Raw genomic sequence first — 16,468 nt, 5'->3', positions numbered from 1 at the left:
ACAAAACACACACAGACGAAGGAAATGAAATGAAATAAAAAAACAAATAATCAAACAATCAAACAATCAAACAATCAAACAATCAATTAATCAATTAATCAAATGGAAATGTAAAAAAAAAAAACAAAAAAAAAGAACTAATACAAAATAATAAATGGAATATAATCATATATATAGGACAACCATCATCACCACCATCACCACCATAACTTCTTTTTGTTTAATTCATTCATTCATTCAATCATTCAATCATTCAATTTTAAGATACATTTTATCATTAAATCTTAAAAATTCATAAAAATTGAATTTTATCATATCAATATTTTCAAAATTATTTAAATTTGGTAATTTAATAAATATTTGATTAAATTTTTCATCAACATCAACATCATGGCCATCAACATCATGGCCATCGTGACCATTACTATTACTATTAAATAATTCTGGATTTAACATATTTTTTGAAGGAGGTGGAAAATTTATATTAATTTTAGATTTAAGACAATTTTTTAAATCATTAATCAGATTTAATTCTCCTTTATTTAATTTAATAACAATAATATCATTATTTTGATCAATTATTTTACATCGAATAAATTGATTAGAAAATGTTCTTTGATGTTTTGCCTTATTGTTGGTGTTGTTGATATTGTTGTTGATATTATTGGTGTTGTTATTATTGTTAAGATCATTGGTTTGAGAATAAGAAGGAAAATTAGCATTAAAATGACCTCCCATTGGTGACATTTTTGGTGATGAAGTTGAAAAATTTGTTGTTGTACTAGTAATAGATGTAGTTGTTGGTTGAAATTTATTTGTTGATGAAATTGTTGGAGTTGGTGGTTTGATAATTCTTGGAGTAAATCCAGGTTTAGGACTATAATCCATTTTAGAAGAATTCAAATTATTATTGATTAATTTTGGTGATTGTGAATTAAATATTGGTGACAGTGGTGACAGTGTTGACAAGGGTATTACTGGTGGTCCTGCTGATGGTGCCGCTGATGGTCCTATTAATGGTGACCCTGGATTTGATTGAAAAATACCATTACTTGTGGTGGTACTGGTAATTCTTGACATTTCTGGTGATGATAGTATATAATTATTATCAACTGGTGTCTCACTATTTTTTTTCGTTATTGAAAGAGTTGGAGTTGGAGTTGGTGTTGGAGTTGGTGATGAAGATGAAGATGAAGCTGTTGTTGTTGTTGTTGTTGAAGTTGAATTTGAAGTTAAAGATGTTGGTGAAGTTGAAGAAAAATTATCTGATCCATTACTACCAGTACTACCAGTACTACCAGTGTTATTATTTTTAGTTTGATGTTGTTGATGATGATGATGATTATGATGAGGATGTGATTTTGTAATTATAGTGGTATTATTTCTAGTCATTGGGGTATTACTACTTTTCGATGAAGAAAATCTATCAGATTGAGATGGATGTGAATGTGATGATTTACCATCAGAAATCCTAGACCCGGATCGAGAAACAGAAACAGAAACGGATCCTGACCTAGACCCAGAAACAGACCCAGACCCAGAAACAGACCCAGACCTAGCCCCAGACCCAATCGGTACATGTCTTATTGTTCCAGTTTTAGACATAACCATTGTATGTTTCATACTATTACTATGACCTACCAAAGCATGAGTAGCTTGTTGATAATTATTATAAATATTTTTTGAATGAGATCTTTGAGGTAATTTAGTATCTTTTGATTCTTGAACTTGAATTTGTTTTTGTTTTTGTTTTTCAATTTCTTCTAATTCATTCAATTTTTCATAATAATTTTTAACAATATTAATTGAACCAGGTAAAATTTTTTCATTAATTTCATCATTAGATATTTCATTAATATTATCTTCATTATTATTAGAATAATTAATAATAAATCCTGGTAAATCTTTTTTAATTTCTAACCAATCTCTTAATTGATCAGAAGTTTGATAATATTTATTTAATATTAATTTATTAATATAAATATTCAATTCATTACATCTTTTTAATAACATTGAAATTTCTTTATTTTCATCATCATTTTTATTTTGAGTTGGTATTGGTTCAGGTAATTTAGGTAATTTGATATTATTATTATCACCACCACCACCACCAGTGGGTCCACCAATGGTTCCACTAGAATTAGAATTGCCAATATTATTTTGAGATAAAATTTCATATAAATCCAATAATTTAATATGTAAATTATAAAAATCTTGATAATAACGACAAATATATGATTTTGATTTATCACTATATTCAATATCTAATCGATACCATATTCTTCCATTAAATAATAAGAAATTTGATATTGAAGCTTGAATAGGATAAGGACGATTATTTATGGTGACAAATTTCGATTCAACTTTATTAAATTGTAAATCTAAATAATTTAATTCATCAATAATATTATTAATAGCATGATTATGATTAGTTGATTGAGATTGAGATTGAGATTGATTTTCTTTTTCTTCTTCTTTTTCTTCTTCTTCTTCTAGTGTATCATCAAGTTTTTGTAACCAAGTCAAAGTTATGGGATTAATTTGATCATTAACGGCAATATCAACATATGAAGCAGGAATTAATCCTGGAGGTTGTACACGATCAATATATTTGACTAATATCCAACCATTACCTAATCGATCAATTAATTTAACTAAATCTCCTTTATTAACTGATAATTCATTTTCTCCTTCAGCAATAAAATTATATTTAGTGACTAAAATGACATTACCACGTAAATTTGATAAAATTGTTGATGATTGTTGAGGTTTTGATATAGGTAAAGATCTAATGGGACCAGATAATGTTGGAGAAGATATGACTATAGGACTAGTTGTAATTGAATGTTGATTTGATTTTGACATAATTAAGGAAAATGAAAATGAAAAGGAAAAAGGGGGGGGGGTTCTTTGTTTCAAGTGAAGTAAAGTAAAGTAAAGTAAAGTGAAGTGAAGTAGTTAATGATAAAAATGAATGAATATATGGAGTTCTAATGAAATTAAACAAAGAAAGAAACCAAATAAGTAGGTAAAGTAAATAGGGTAAAGTAAGCCAGTTGATAAAAAAAAGAAAGAAGTGTATGTTTTGGTTTGAATAAATAAATAAATAGAAAATTTTTTTTTTTACTTGTGTGTGTATTGTATGTGTTGTATGTGTATTGTGTGTGTTGTGTAAGAAAAAAGGAAGAAAACAAAGGGAGAAGGGAAAAAAAAAGGTTAAAGGGTTAATTAATTAATAAAAAAAAAAACTGTAAGGCGGCGGCAGCGGCAGCGGCAGTGGGTGGTTGGAGTGGTTGGAGTGGTGGAGTGGAGTAAATTAGACAAAGGCCACACACACACACACAAACAAACACACAAACAAATTTGGAAGATTTTAAAAATCTTTCCACTACATTGTACAGCACAATAGCACACAATACACTAAAAGTTACTTAATCTATTTGAATAATAACATTTTACAAACAAAAAAAAAAGAAAAAAAGAATTGGAATAACTTCACTTAATCAAGAAAAATAGAATGACTTACCAACCAACCAACCAAACAACCAAACAACCAAACAATCAAACTAATTAATCTTAAAAAGTTACATTGAAATTTCATCAAATATTCATTTTGATAAGAAAACTTTTGTTGAAAATTAGAAAGAAGAAGAAAGAAGAAAGAAGAAGAAAGAAAAAAAACACGTAACATTTGTACACGACCTTCTTCTTCTTCTTCTTTTGGGGGAGCCTTGAATGTTGTTTAAACTAAAACTAAAAATTCACAAATAATTCTATATTCTTAATCAGTGGTTTCCCTACATTAATGGTTGAATAGATTTCTTACTTTATAGTGGTGGTTGTAATTTTCAATTCATTATCTTTTAAAACGGGTAATTACCCATTAATTGTATAACAAGAGAATTGAGAGAAAAATACAAACACAAACTGGTATGTGTATGTGTATGTGTATGTGTATGTGTATGTGTATGTACGTGAATTGAGCTTTGTGTAATCATTCGTTTATTAATTGATTCAGGCACGCACAACAAAAGCTATAATATGCACCTAAAGACTACTACTACAACAACAACAACAACAACAACAACAACAACTAGCACAACTAGCACAACCGACAGCTACTGATGGTGATGATTACAAAAATTTGCTCTAACTAATTAAATACTTTACTTTAGTTGTTTTATTTTGGTATTTCTTATCTTTCAATGAGTGGAAAATTAACATATATCAAATCTTCAGGGGGGGAGGGGGGGGGCTTGAACAAGACTTATCAAGGGGGTAGTAGTAGTAGTAGTAGTAGTGGTAACAATAATAATCGAGACAATACATACATTAAACATAATAATCGAAGGAAAACTTCTAGCCTTATTAAGATGAAGGCTTTTTCGTTATTATTATTATTATTATTATTATTATTATTCTCTTTGGGTTTTAGTTTTTAGTTTTTAGTTTGTGATACGCGATTGTTAATATATTTTGTTTTTGTTTTTGTTTTTTATTTCACATCTTCAGTTGTTCAGTTGATTTGTCAAATAATCAGATTCATTAATTCTTTTTTTTTTTTTAAAAAAAAAAAACTGAATAAAGTGACAAATTGGACCAAAAAAATATAAACTATAGACTATAAACTATAGACTATAAACTATAGACTATAAAGATTGTGAATTAATTATTGTCATTATTCAATCTATTGAAAAAAAAAAAAAAACACACTACAACTTATTTGTAATTTTACTAAATAATTTAATCATGGAATTTCGTTTAATTCATTGATTTAACGGTACTTTCCAATTAGTTTTATCTCTCTAAACTAATTTATGATTCATCTAATTCAGATGTTTATTTTCATTGTTTTCAATGTGATTATCACCAATTGACATTGTTGTTGTTGTTGTATCTGCTGTTGTTGTTGTTGTTGTTGTCGATATATGTGTCAAAAAGAAAATAACACTTTCTACTTTTACATATTGGGACCAGACCTGACCAGACCAGACCTGTAAGATCTATCTGTGTCATATTATACTATATTTTTTTTTTTCACTTTCTTTGTTATTAAGATCTATTGTTGTTGTTTTATTGTCATTAAATAGAGCTATTGTTTTGAATTAATTATAAAAAATGAACAACTATAACCACCACCCAAAAACGATCAATCAATCAATCAATCAATCAATCAATCATCGACAATATTATACTGTTGATATATATATATTTTATTTCACGCGATTAACACAAAAATGAATAAAAAAAAAGTAATAATAATTCCCCTTTAGAAGTTTGAAGACAAATCTTAATAGAGTAATATAATTTCCCAAATGAGAACTAACTAAAACGACTAATCAACCAACCAACTAATCAACCAACCAACCAACCAACCAACCAACCATGTAACTAACTAACTAACTAACTAAATATGAATAAAATTAATACTATGGATTTTAGTATTAGTATTGGTTAATTATTCAACATCAACAAAAATCATCATTAATTATACATAATATACTGGGAGTACGAGTACTTGAATTTTGTAAAATTTCGTTTTCTTTATACACTGTGGTTTTTTTTTTTTTTTTTTTGTAAGATTACACCAAAAGTAATTGGAATAATTGGAATCAAAAGTTAGATCAAAAACAAATCATATCTATTTACAATTATTGTGGGAGAAAGTGGGAGAAAGGGGGGAGAAGGGGTGGTTGGTTTAAAAATTTTTGTTATAATATTTAAACAATTAAAAACCAAATCTTTTTCTCTCTCTCTCTCAACAAGAAAAGGATAAGAATTCTTAAAATGGGTGTTTCGGTATGACTTACAAACAAGAAACCCATTACAATCGATATGGTTATGAAAGATAACATAATATAATGTAATATAGGTTCAAAGAAAATGAAAAAAAAAAAACAAGCAGAACAAGCAGAACAAGAACAAGAACAAGACAAACTATATTACTAGTTGCTCAATTCTTGATGAGGATATTTATAACTTTCCAATATCCTATTCCCCTTATTGATTATTACTTCTTTATTATTACAACATAATTTAATAACAATGTATCCATCAAGCGAATCAGAAAATAAATAAAATAAAAAAAACACACACAATTATTTTAATATAACATCCACCAACCAATAAAATCATTATTGTTGTTGGATATATAATAATAATAATAATAATTGAAAGTTACTCTGAATTATTAAAGATGGAATAATAATTTAATTTAATTTCCTTCCAGCCATTTATGCTTAACTAAATGGAGGTAATAATTAGTCTTGCTGGTAATCCGGAAGTTAATTTTTTAAAAATATGTTAAAGAAGAAAAAGAGAAGAAAAAGAGAATAAAAAAATATGAAAAGATTTTTTTTTTTTTCTTTTTTTAAATTGTGTTGATTAATGGCTCATCTCAAAAAAAAAAAACAAAAAAAACTTAGACTTCCTAATAAGGAAATAAGTCAGTTTTTACCACAAACATAACTTAGCAACTTATTGGTAAAACAAATTCATTTTTTTCATAAATTAATTGAATATATTCAAGGTTATAAGATATATTATAGAATTTTTTAATCTATACATTCTTCTATTTTTATACTTGTTGTTGTTGATGATGATGATGATGATGATGGTGATGAACGATTTGAAATCTAATTTGAATAACAAACAACAACATCACTTGATGAATGATTTCTGGTTTTTGTTTTTTTTTTTATGAGGGTTCAAAACAAATAAGTAAAACCCAAGATATATACATATTATATATTTTAAATCATCGATACGACCAATACACACATACACACACACACACACGTAACGTAAGGCAATACTTTCTCTTGTATAGAATACGAATACGAATACGAATTTGATTATTAATTGATATAAATAAATAAATAAACCTCTCAACAATTTATTATTATTCGTATCGAAAGAAATCAAATATAAATTGAATTTAAATTGCGTTCAATCCATTTTTTTTTTTTTCATTTTGAGTAATTTGAGTAATTTGAGTAATTTAATGTTTCTATTATTAGGAACTTGACTTTCAAATTACCGTTGATAAATGGCTTAATTTTAATTTTAATTTTTTTTTTTTGATAATTTGATACCATCACCACCACCATATTCATAATTTTTTTGGGGGAGGACACAAATTTGATTGCAAAAAAAAAAATACAACAAAAGAATTAACAATCATTCAGACAAAAAAAAAAACCAAAAAAAAAATTAAAGCTAGCCAAACCAGGCTTTTCAAAATGAAACAACAACAACAACAAGTATTACTAATGAAATGAATAAATTAATTATCAATGCAATCGATGGGTGTTTCTTTAAAGAATAATTTATCAAATGATATATTAATAACTTTTGAAAAAAAAAAAAAAAAGAAATGATCAGCTAAAAAGTAAAGCAAAGTTCTATCCTATCCTATCCTATCCTATCCTATCCTATCCTATCCTATCCTATCCTATCCTATCCTATCCTATCCTATCCTATCCTATCTATCGTATTAATGCTACAAAAATCACCATATTAACTAGTACAAGAACATACTTTTTTTTTTTTTTTTTTTTCTGAAAAACAAATTTTCTAAACTTATAAACCTTATCAAATTAAAAATTAGATGATATTATTATTATTCTTCTTCTACTTCTTTGATAGTCATTCCCAAAAAAATGAACCTATACAATGATGATGAAACTCTGGTTTCTCTATGTGTGTTTGTGTATATATACTTTCTTATAACAAATTTGCGTGGGAAATATTCTCTTTTTTTTTTTTTTTGGTTTGTTTGTTTGTTTGTTTGGAATCGTTTAAAATTGTTGATATTGGGTTATGATAATCATCGTTGTTGTTGTTTGATATTAAGTTATTTTTAACAACAATTGAAAATGATTTTATAATTTGTGTTTCCTTCAATAAGAATTAACAACAAAGACACAGACCCAATCCTAAACTCAAACCCCCAAAAAAAAAAAAAAAAATTTGAAGTAGTACAATTGTAAGTTACAATAATACAATATTTTATTTAGTTAATAATGTCTGTTGGTATACCAGAAGTTAGAAACAGGCCTCTCATGGTAGAGAGCGAGGTGATATGGTTGTTGGGGGGAGGGGGGTGCAAATCATTTACGTTTTGAGATTTAATGTCGCAAAAATTGAAAATTGAAATTTGAAAATTGTCAATTTGTTTTTTTTTTTTGTCAGACTGTCGCAACAAAATAAAACAAAACAAAATAATACCAAAACCAAAACCAAAGCTAAAAACCAATACCAATACCAAAACCAATACCAAATCAAGAAATGAAAGGAAAGGAATGGAAAGGAAAAGAAATTGAATAAAAAAATAGACAATTCTTTCAATTATTTTTTCTAAAAAAATTTCTTTTTTGACAAGAATAAAAGAAAGTAAAGAATGTTCTGAGATTAATACCATAGAGATACATACATTCCATATTCAATATTCAATATTCAATACTAATTGGAGGAGGTATTTTCTATTAATCAATTCTAGAATGTTTGTAGAAACATACAAGGTAAGGTTTTGTTTATTACCATTTCAAATTCCTCTAATGAAATTCATATATTCATGAACAAAAAAAAAAAAAAAAAATCCCCAATAGTCATGGTCAGAAAATCCTCTCCCTCCTCCTTCCCGCCCAATCAATCAGTCAATCAATTTTTCTTTTTTTTTTTTTACATATTTAACAATTATGGAATTTATATTCCAAATCATTCTTATTATTTGAAAATGTTATTTTACTCCCATGAAAGCCCCAAAAAAAAAAAATTAATTAATTAATTCTTTTTATAAAAATTTGTAATAGTGAACAAAAAAAAACACACAAAAAAAAATAATAATAATAATAATTATCGCCGATATAACCATTCCATAATAAGAAGAACAGAAGTGGTGATACAGCAGGTGGTGATGGTACTGGTGGTGGTGGTGGTGTGCTGTGATGTTAATCTATTTTAATCGTATCCAGGCATGAACAACGCAAATGCAAATGCAAAATGCAAAATGTATTTTGCAAATTGTATTTTGCAATTGTACTATATTTCACTAAGGTGAAACATATATTATATTATTTCCCACCCCCTCTTCCCCCCTCCCCCCCCCCAAAAAAAAAAAAAAAAGAAAAACTATTAAGATGATGATGATGATGATGATGCAGTTTAATATGGCCCTAAATTTTATGTCATGGACCCACATATACATATACGTAGACACAATATTAGGTATACTGAAGCAGCACAGCAGTAATGATGTTATATTATAGTTTTATTTTTGTAACATATTTGCAAAAACTGAAAAAAAAAAACTAAAAAAAAAAAATAATACTAATAATAATAATAATAATAATAATAATAATAATAGTATATGTGTGACTCGGAAACACCAGTTTTTGTAATGTTACTCAATTGATAAACTATTCAATCACAAAAAGATCAAAGAGAAATAATAATAATTCAACAAGTGGATATTATCCTCCACCCTAAGGATAAACGTTGTTGTTCACAAGTAAATTGTAAATTGTAAATTGTAGGTAGATTGGAGAGAGAGAAGAGATAACTCATACATAAATAAATTTTTTTTTTTTTTTTGATTGGTGTGATAAAACAGACTATAGATTTCAAATTTTACCCAACCAATAATATGAGAAGAATACAAAAAAATGCAAATTTTAAATTAAAATATGAAAACAGAGGATTTGATTTGTATTGGATACGGCATCAATCTTTCTTTTTTTCTTTCTCTAACTTTCTCTGTCTAACTCTCAAACTTCTGTGTTGTGCATTAAGAGATAATGAACCTTCTTGTTGGAGTTATACATCCGAAAGGGTTTACACAAACAATAAAAATGAATGAATGAATAAACTCGACCAATTTTTTTTTTTTTTATTAAAAAGAATTACTAATGGTTCCTCTACATAGGGTACGGGTATACAAATATTGTTTGTATATATAGAACAAAGAGATGGTCTATATGTTTTCTTCGATTACCAAATGATTAAAAAAAAGAAAAAAAAAGTGGTCTAATAAATCCGAATTTAGTGTTTGTTTGTTTGTTAGATACATAGATTGATAGATACATAGATAGATATTCTTTTGATTAACACAAAACACAATGAACTAACAATAAAACTTTATCTTACCGTTGAGAATTATAATAATGTACCAACAACAATAAAACAATAGCAATAAACAGTAAAGGTATTGTTATGTACATTTGTTCTTGCTTGAAGAAAAAAAAAAAAGACAGAAACAAAACTGAAATGCAACCTCTGAATAAATAATATTAATAATAATAATAATAATAATAACATTAATTCTTTTACTGATGTTGATGTTGATGGAAAAACAACCGTTGAATATCCGTTATTATTATAACCCCCTCTTAACTGTTTTATTATTATTATTATTATGCATCTAAATATACATTCTCTACTAATCCCCATTAATATATCCCCAACGTTTATTGGGCCCACACCCATCCATCCATCCATCCATCCACCAATTCTCTCTGATTTTACATTTTAAAAATTCATTTAATTATTGCCCAATTTATGTGTACTTTCCTTTACCTCATTTAATAATAAATTTTTTTTTTTTTTTTTTTTTTGGGGTGGTTAATCTAAGTTATTTTATTGATGGCTTAGGGAATGAATCCAAATTCAATTTGAAAAATTAAAAATTAAAAACTAAAAATCAACAATTTACAAATTTTATTTTTTAAAGACATGACGGAATAATGTTTATCCTTTTTTTTTACAATTAACCTAAATTAACCATGCAAAATTCAATTCAATTCAATTTTCATAAATCAGGAGGAGGAGTAAAATGGTATATTCGGTATAGTTTTTGTTTTTGTTGTTGTTGGTGGTGGTGGAGAGTGGAGAGTGGAGATATCGTTCTAATTGATAGGATTCAATTAGTAACAATAAGTTTTGGAGTTGGTTTAAACCAAACCAAACCAAACCAAATCAAATCAAAAACCTTTGTTTATGTGATTGAAAATATCGTATGATTATATCAAATTTAAACAATAGCCATCTTCTTTTTAGTTATGATTTGTTTTGTATTTATTAGGAAAAAGAATAATAATAATAATAATAATTGATTATCAAAACAATAGTCGATGTGTGTGTGTGTGTGTACTGCTAAAAAAAAAAAAAGAAAGAAAAAAAAGTATCTGTCAAAGAATTAACATTTGTGACATTAATTTGTTTTGTACAATTATAACTGAGAAAAAAAAAAAAAGGGTGGTGAATGATTGTGTTGAATGAATCAAAAAAAAAATAAAAAAACAAACAACAGTTTGTGTCAAATGATTGAAAAAAAACCAGACACGAAATACAGTCAGTAGGTAACAAAAGAAAAAAAAGACTGAAGAAATATAATCGACCTTCCTGGTTTGGTTTGGTTTGTTTTGTTTTGTTTTCTTTTAAAAAAAAAAGAAAGAGTTTCACTTCTCCCAAAAAAAAAAAAAACCATATGAATAATAAACATAAGCTTGATTATGAACACGGTAATTTTGTAAATGATGATGATGATGATTTTCAAAAACATTAAATGTATAACAGATTATATCATTGGTTAGTTACAAATATATTTAACCATTCTTACAGTGACTAAAAATTAATGACTACTAAAAGTATCGATTATAATTTCTTTTTTTTTTTTTTTTTCGTAACTGTTGCGTGGTGGTGTTGAGTGGGGAGGGGGGGACCTATTTTTTTTTTTTTCAGGTCCCACGCACAATTATCTCCATGGTAGTAACTTACAACCAGGGGAGTCGGATTAAATTTTTTTTTTTTTTTTTTTTGACAGGCACATTTTGATCTCTTGTTACCATGACAACCATTGAGTTTTCGGGGTTTCTCTCTTGTTCCCCTTAAAACTTTTGAGAGATTGTATCATTCATTAAGATCTATTTGATACTGAAGTGGTCGATTTGCTTTCATGTATGACCGGATGAATGAATAAAATAAAATAAAATAAAATAAAAAAACAACAATGCGGTTTCACACATACAAGAATGCACCCCCTCTCTCTCTCCCCTGGTTCCTCATTTTCTTTTTTTTTCTTTTTTTTTTTGATGTTTCAAGTTTGAATTTTTAAACAAATTAACGGAAATAAGAATAAGAGAACCAAAAAAAAAGAATAAGTTTAGCTCTTTCTCAATATGATGTAGGTGATTGAATTATATTATATAACATTATGATTGTTGTGGTGGTTGGTGGTGGTTGGGAGGTGGTGGTGTGGTGGTCATATGATTGGCAAAATAATAGAAATCCATGGTATTGCCCCCCCCCCCGCCTTTTTCTTTTGTCAGTAATAGTACTAAAGCATTAACTGCGTTTACTTGCATCAAATTAAACCAAAAGCAATTCTAGATTCTTAATTTTCAAAAAAAACAAAACAAAAAAAATAACTTTATTTCAAAAGATTTGCAATCGAGAAAGCTACAAAGGTTGGTTGAATACTAATTCTTTCTTCTTTAGACTTTTTTTTTTTTGCTTAAAATATAGAAAAGGAAACAAACTTAGTTTATTTAATAAGTGATAATATTAAATATTATATTCCAATCAAGAACCTTGACTTAACTTTTAGTTCCTTTTAGTTCCGAGTGAAGAATTATAATTGGTACATGAGATTTTTGGCTAAGTGGAGAGAGGGGGGGAGGGAAACAATTTGTGTCTGAAAAATTTAAAAAAATCATACATTACATTAGTTATAGTTATCAATTTCTTTTCGATGTATCGTTAGACATGAATAACCTCTTAGAACAAATTCAAAAAAAAAAAAATGAGATAGATTTACAAAGAACCCCCCCCCCCCCATTCTAGATTCAGAATATAACTTGAATTTAGTTAGTTAGTTAGTTGGTTGGTTGTTTTGCTGTTTATAATTTTTGACGATAAGTAGTAGTAGCAGTAGTAGTATTACTGATTGAAATTAGTTCAACTTACGAAATATGAAGATTAGAAGAAGAAACTCAATTGTTAAAATTAGTTTTCTCTCTTTTGTACAAGTAAGCAAAAAAAAAAAAAAAAAAAAAAAAAAACTTTCTACCAATCACATTTCCAAGTCATCATTTCCGAAGTTGATGATAAGTTGATGATTTTTGTTGTTACTGTTATTGTATGATTTTGTTTATTCAGAACAATAAGTGAAAACTAAAATTAAAGAACATATACAAAAATAAAAGAGAATTGCGTTAATAAAAAGAAGAACAAGTAGAAGAAGAAGGGTAGTAGTCCACATATTTTTGCGATCATATGTATATATATATATGTGTAAGGCGGAATATAAATGACCTAGACGACACAAAAATAAGGTATGGTATAAATATTTAAATTTTTGTGATATAGCCAGCCAGACACAAACTGCAAAGACATATGATATGAAACACTCAATACAATACAATACAATATAATATAATATATTACAAATTTCTGAGTATTGACCAAAGTATACAACAATTATCAGAGATTGTTATACCTCATTATATAAAAGATAACAACTCTGGATATACTATCATTATCATTATCAGGAACAACAACAACAACAACAATAATAATAATAATAATAATAATAATAATAATAATAATGGATGTGAGGATATGGGAATGTTGAAAATTAATTGAAACAACAAAAAAGTATAATCAGAAAAGAAAGAAAGAAAGAAAGAAAGAAATAGAAAGAAAAGGGGAAAATGAAAAGCAAAAAAAAAAAATATAGTTGATTTCCATTGTTTTCTTGTAATTCAATATTACAACGATTAATTGTTTTATACATACAAAGGCAATAAAATGTAAATCCCGAATTTCCGTTAACTTTAACAAGAAAGTTTTCTTTTTTTGGGGACGGGTGTATTATACATATCAAAGAACTTACTTACTTACTTACTTACTTACTTATTTACTATTGTTTAATGGAGATGTGTTACAGGTGAGAATTCATGTTCAGAAAACTATAGTGGTTTTAACAGCCATTTTTCTTTCTTTCATTGTAAGTTGTTGTTGTTGTTGTTGTTGTTGTTTCTTTATATATGTATATTGTTATGTTCCATAATGGTAGTTGAGTCAGTTGTTGGTTGGTTGATTGGTTGATTGGTTGGTGCCTTAATTCCAAATCATAGAAACACTGCCCTGTTCTTAACAACTTCTTATGTCTGATTCTTTTATATTTCATTTTTCGGCTTTTGCCTGTTCAGGAAATAAAGGCAATGGTTACTTAGTTAACATTCCCTTTTATATATTTACTTGGCAGCAGAATATCAGGTTATGAAAATGAAATTGTGCCTAGAAAGAATAAAGGGGGAAAAAAGAAAATATGTGTGTAAAAACTTTTCATATAAGCATAGGCATCCCCTATACCATCCCATTCCATCAAATTAATATTATATTTTGTGATGTCTTGTTTTTTTTTAACTTATCCAGTCTTCAACCTCATCCCAGTCCAATTTGCCCAGAAAAATTCCAATAGAAAGAAAATGAAAGAAAACAATAACCAAAATACAAAAGTAATGCTAAAAAGACAGACAACTGTAAAATAATAATAATAATAATAATAATAATAATAATAATAATAAGACCATTAAAACAATAATTAATTCATACTCACATACTCACATACGCTCATACATCTGACACCAATTGATAAACTTGTGTACTCTAGGTAATGAAAGTTAACTTTGTAGAATTGAATGATAATGATGATGATGAGATAAAAAACAATGAAAAGTAAATCAGATGTTTTGACATATCCATTTTCCTCTTCATGTTTTTTTTTTTTTTTTTTTTCATCCATTTTAATATAATTATAATAAACTGACACAAAAAATTAAGAATTGCAAATTTTTTTTTTTTATTTGGTCTCACAAAATTTGACATAATATAACAATAATGATTATAATTCACCCACCAACCAAGTTAAGTTAAGTTAAGTTAAGTTGTATAATTTTTGTCCGGATTTCAGTTTTGTTCTACTTTAAAAAAAAAAAAAAGGACAATTCCATGAGTGAAAAATACCTTTACCTTTAATAGTAAATGCTTAATTATAATTATACATGCAAATCAACAGCACCCTTACTAAAATTGAAGGTAGAAAGTAGAAGGTAGAAGGTAGAAAAGTGGAATGAAATAACGTTCAAAAAAGCAAGAATTCACGAAGAAGAAAAACCGTTACGTGTTAATACATGGTTGTAGTTGAAGTTGAAGTCGGGTCTAAACCCCTCCACTCCATCGCTTGGGTATTATTATTCTTGTCATTTTTTTTTTTGGGCTTGAGTAAACAATGAAACAACGAAATTCATTTATTGTTCTCACATTACTATTATTACTACTATTATTACTACTACTAGTACTACTAGTACTACTACTACTCAAATAATATTCATTAAATAAATATATGTATGAACTATCGTAAGTATTACTGTTATCAAGTTGATATCAATAAATTAATAAATTAATGAACTATATTTAAAGAAAAAGAAAACAGTAGATTAAAGGATATATATTTGTACGGCGTTTTTATTTTTTTTTTAATTTCTTATTAAACAAAAACACCATCACTACCACCACCATCGTGATAGTTTTACAAAAATGCAAAATAATTTTTTTTTTTTTTTTCACATTTTTCACATTTTTCAGATTTCAGATTTACACCCCCCCCCCTACCCTCTCTCTACCCTGAGAGGGGCTTGGAAATGATTTAGTGTTTTGAATGAAAATAATCATCAATAATAAAATATTACTATACAATTGTTGTAAATACCCAAATCATTTCTTTGATTTAGTCAAGTGCTACTGCTACTGCTACTGCTACTGCTACTGCTGCTGATGATGGGTGTTGGGTGTTGGTGTCAAAATAGTAAAGTGAAAATACCATAAATTTAAAATGGCGACATAAAGTAGTAACATTTACATACGTTGTTGTTTTAGGTTATTCTCGTAACCGCAAACCAAAAAAAAAAAAAAAAAAATAAATTGCAGGATATACTTGAAGTCAAAAATTAAAATACTAGGCTAAAAAAAATGATTGTTATGAACTCTTGAAAATTATTCATATGTCCCTCCTTCTCCTCCTCCTCCTCCCTCTCTCTTCCTCTTCCGTTCAGCCTTTTTTTTAAAAAAATCTTTTTGTCCTCCTAGTTTTAGTTTTAGTTTTAGTTTTAGTTTTAGTTTTAGTTGAGATAATTGTAACAACTATTGTTTGTTGTATAGTCTTACTGTTTACTGAGTTGATGATAATGGCTTGGAAGAAAGGGAGGAGTGGGGGGAGGGTATTTTCTTAACTTGAAAAAAAAAAAAACAATTCACAAGAATATTCGGAATATTCCCGCCTTTCAAGTAAAAAAAAAAAAAAAAAAACAAAGAAATAAAGAAATAAAAAACAGGGAATGGAATGGAAAACCCAGTCTAGACTTGAGAGAGAGAGAAAACGTATCAACCTAGGGAAAGAGAAAGAAAT

At 27.3% G+C, this 16,468-nt stretch overlaps 1 protein-coding gene across 1 annotated transcript; it reads right to left on the bottom strand. All coding sequences in view use genetic code 12, as the record gives it.

The window, feature by feature from the left end:
* Positions 1–249: 249 nt before the first annotated feature.
* On the bottom strand, positions 250–2,865 carry CD36_05910 (conserved hypothetical protein; the record flags this gene model as incomplete). The annotated part of the gene is made up of 1 exon (XM_002417207.1): positions 250–2,865. The coding sequence occupies one exon, from the start codon at positions 2,863–2,865 to the stop codon at positions 250–252; it is 2,616 nt and encodes an 871-aa protein (XP_002417252.1).
* Between the last annotated feature and the right edge of the window lie 13,603 nt (positions 2,866–16,468).

The sequence above is a fragment of the Candida dubliniensis genome, chromosome 1 (genome assembly GCF_000026945.1).
Source record: "Candida dubliniensis CD36 chromosome 1, complete sequence".
Lineage (NCBI taxonomy): Eukaryota > Fungi > Ascomycota > Pichiomycetes > Serinales > Debaryomycetaceae > Candida > Candida dubliniensis.
The sequence above is the reverse complement of the archived record's forward strand: the minus strand, read 5'-3'. Positions and strand labels throughout refer to the sequence as shown.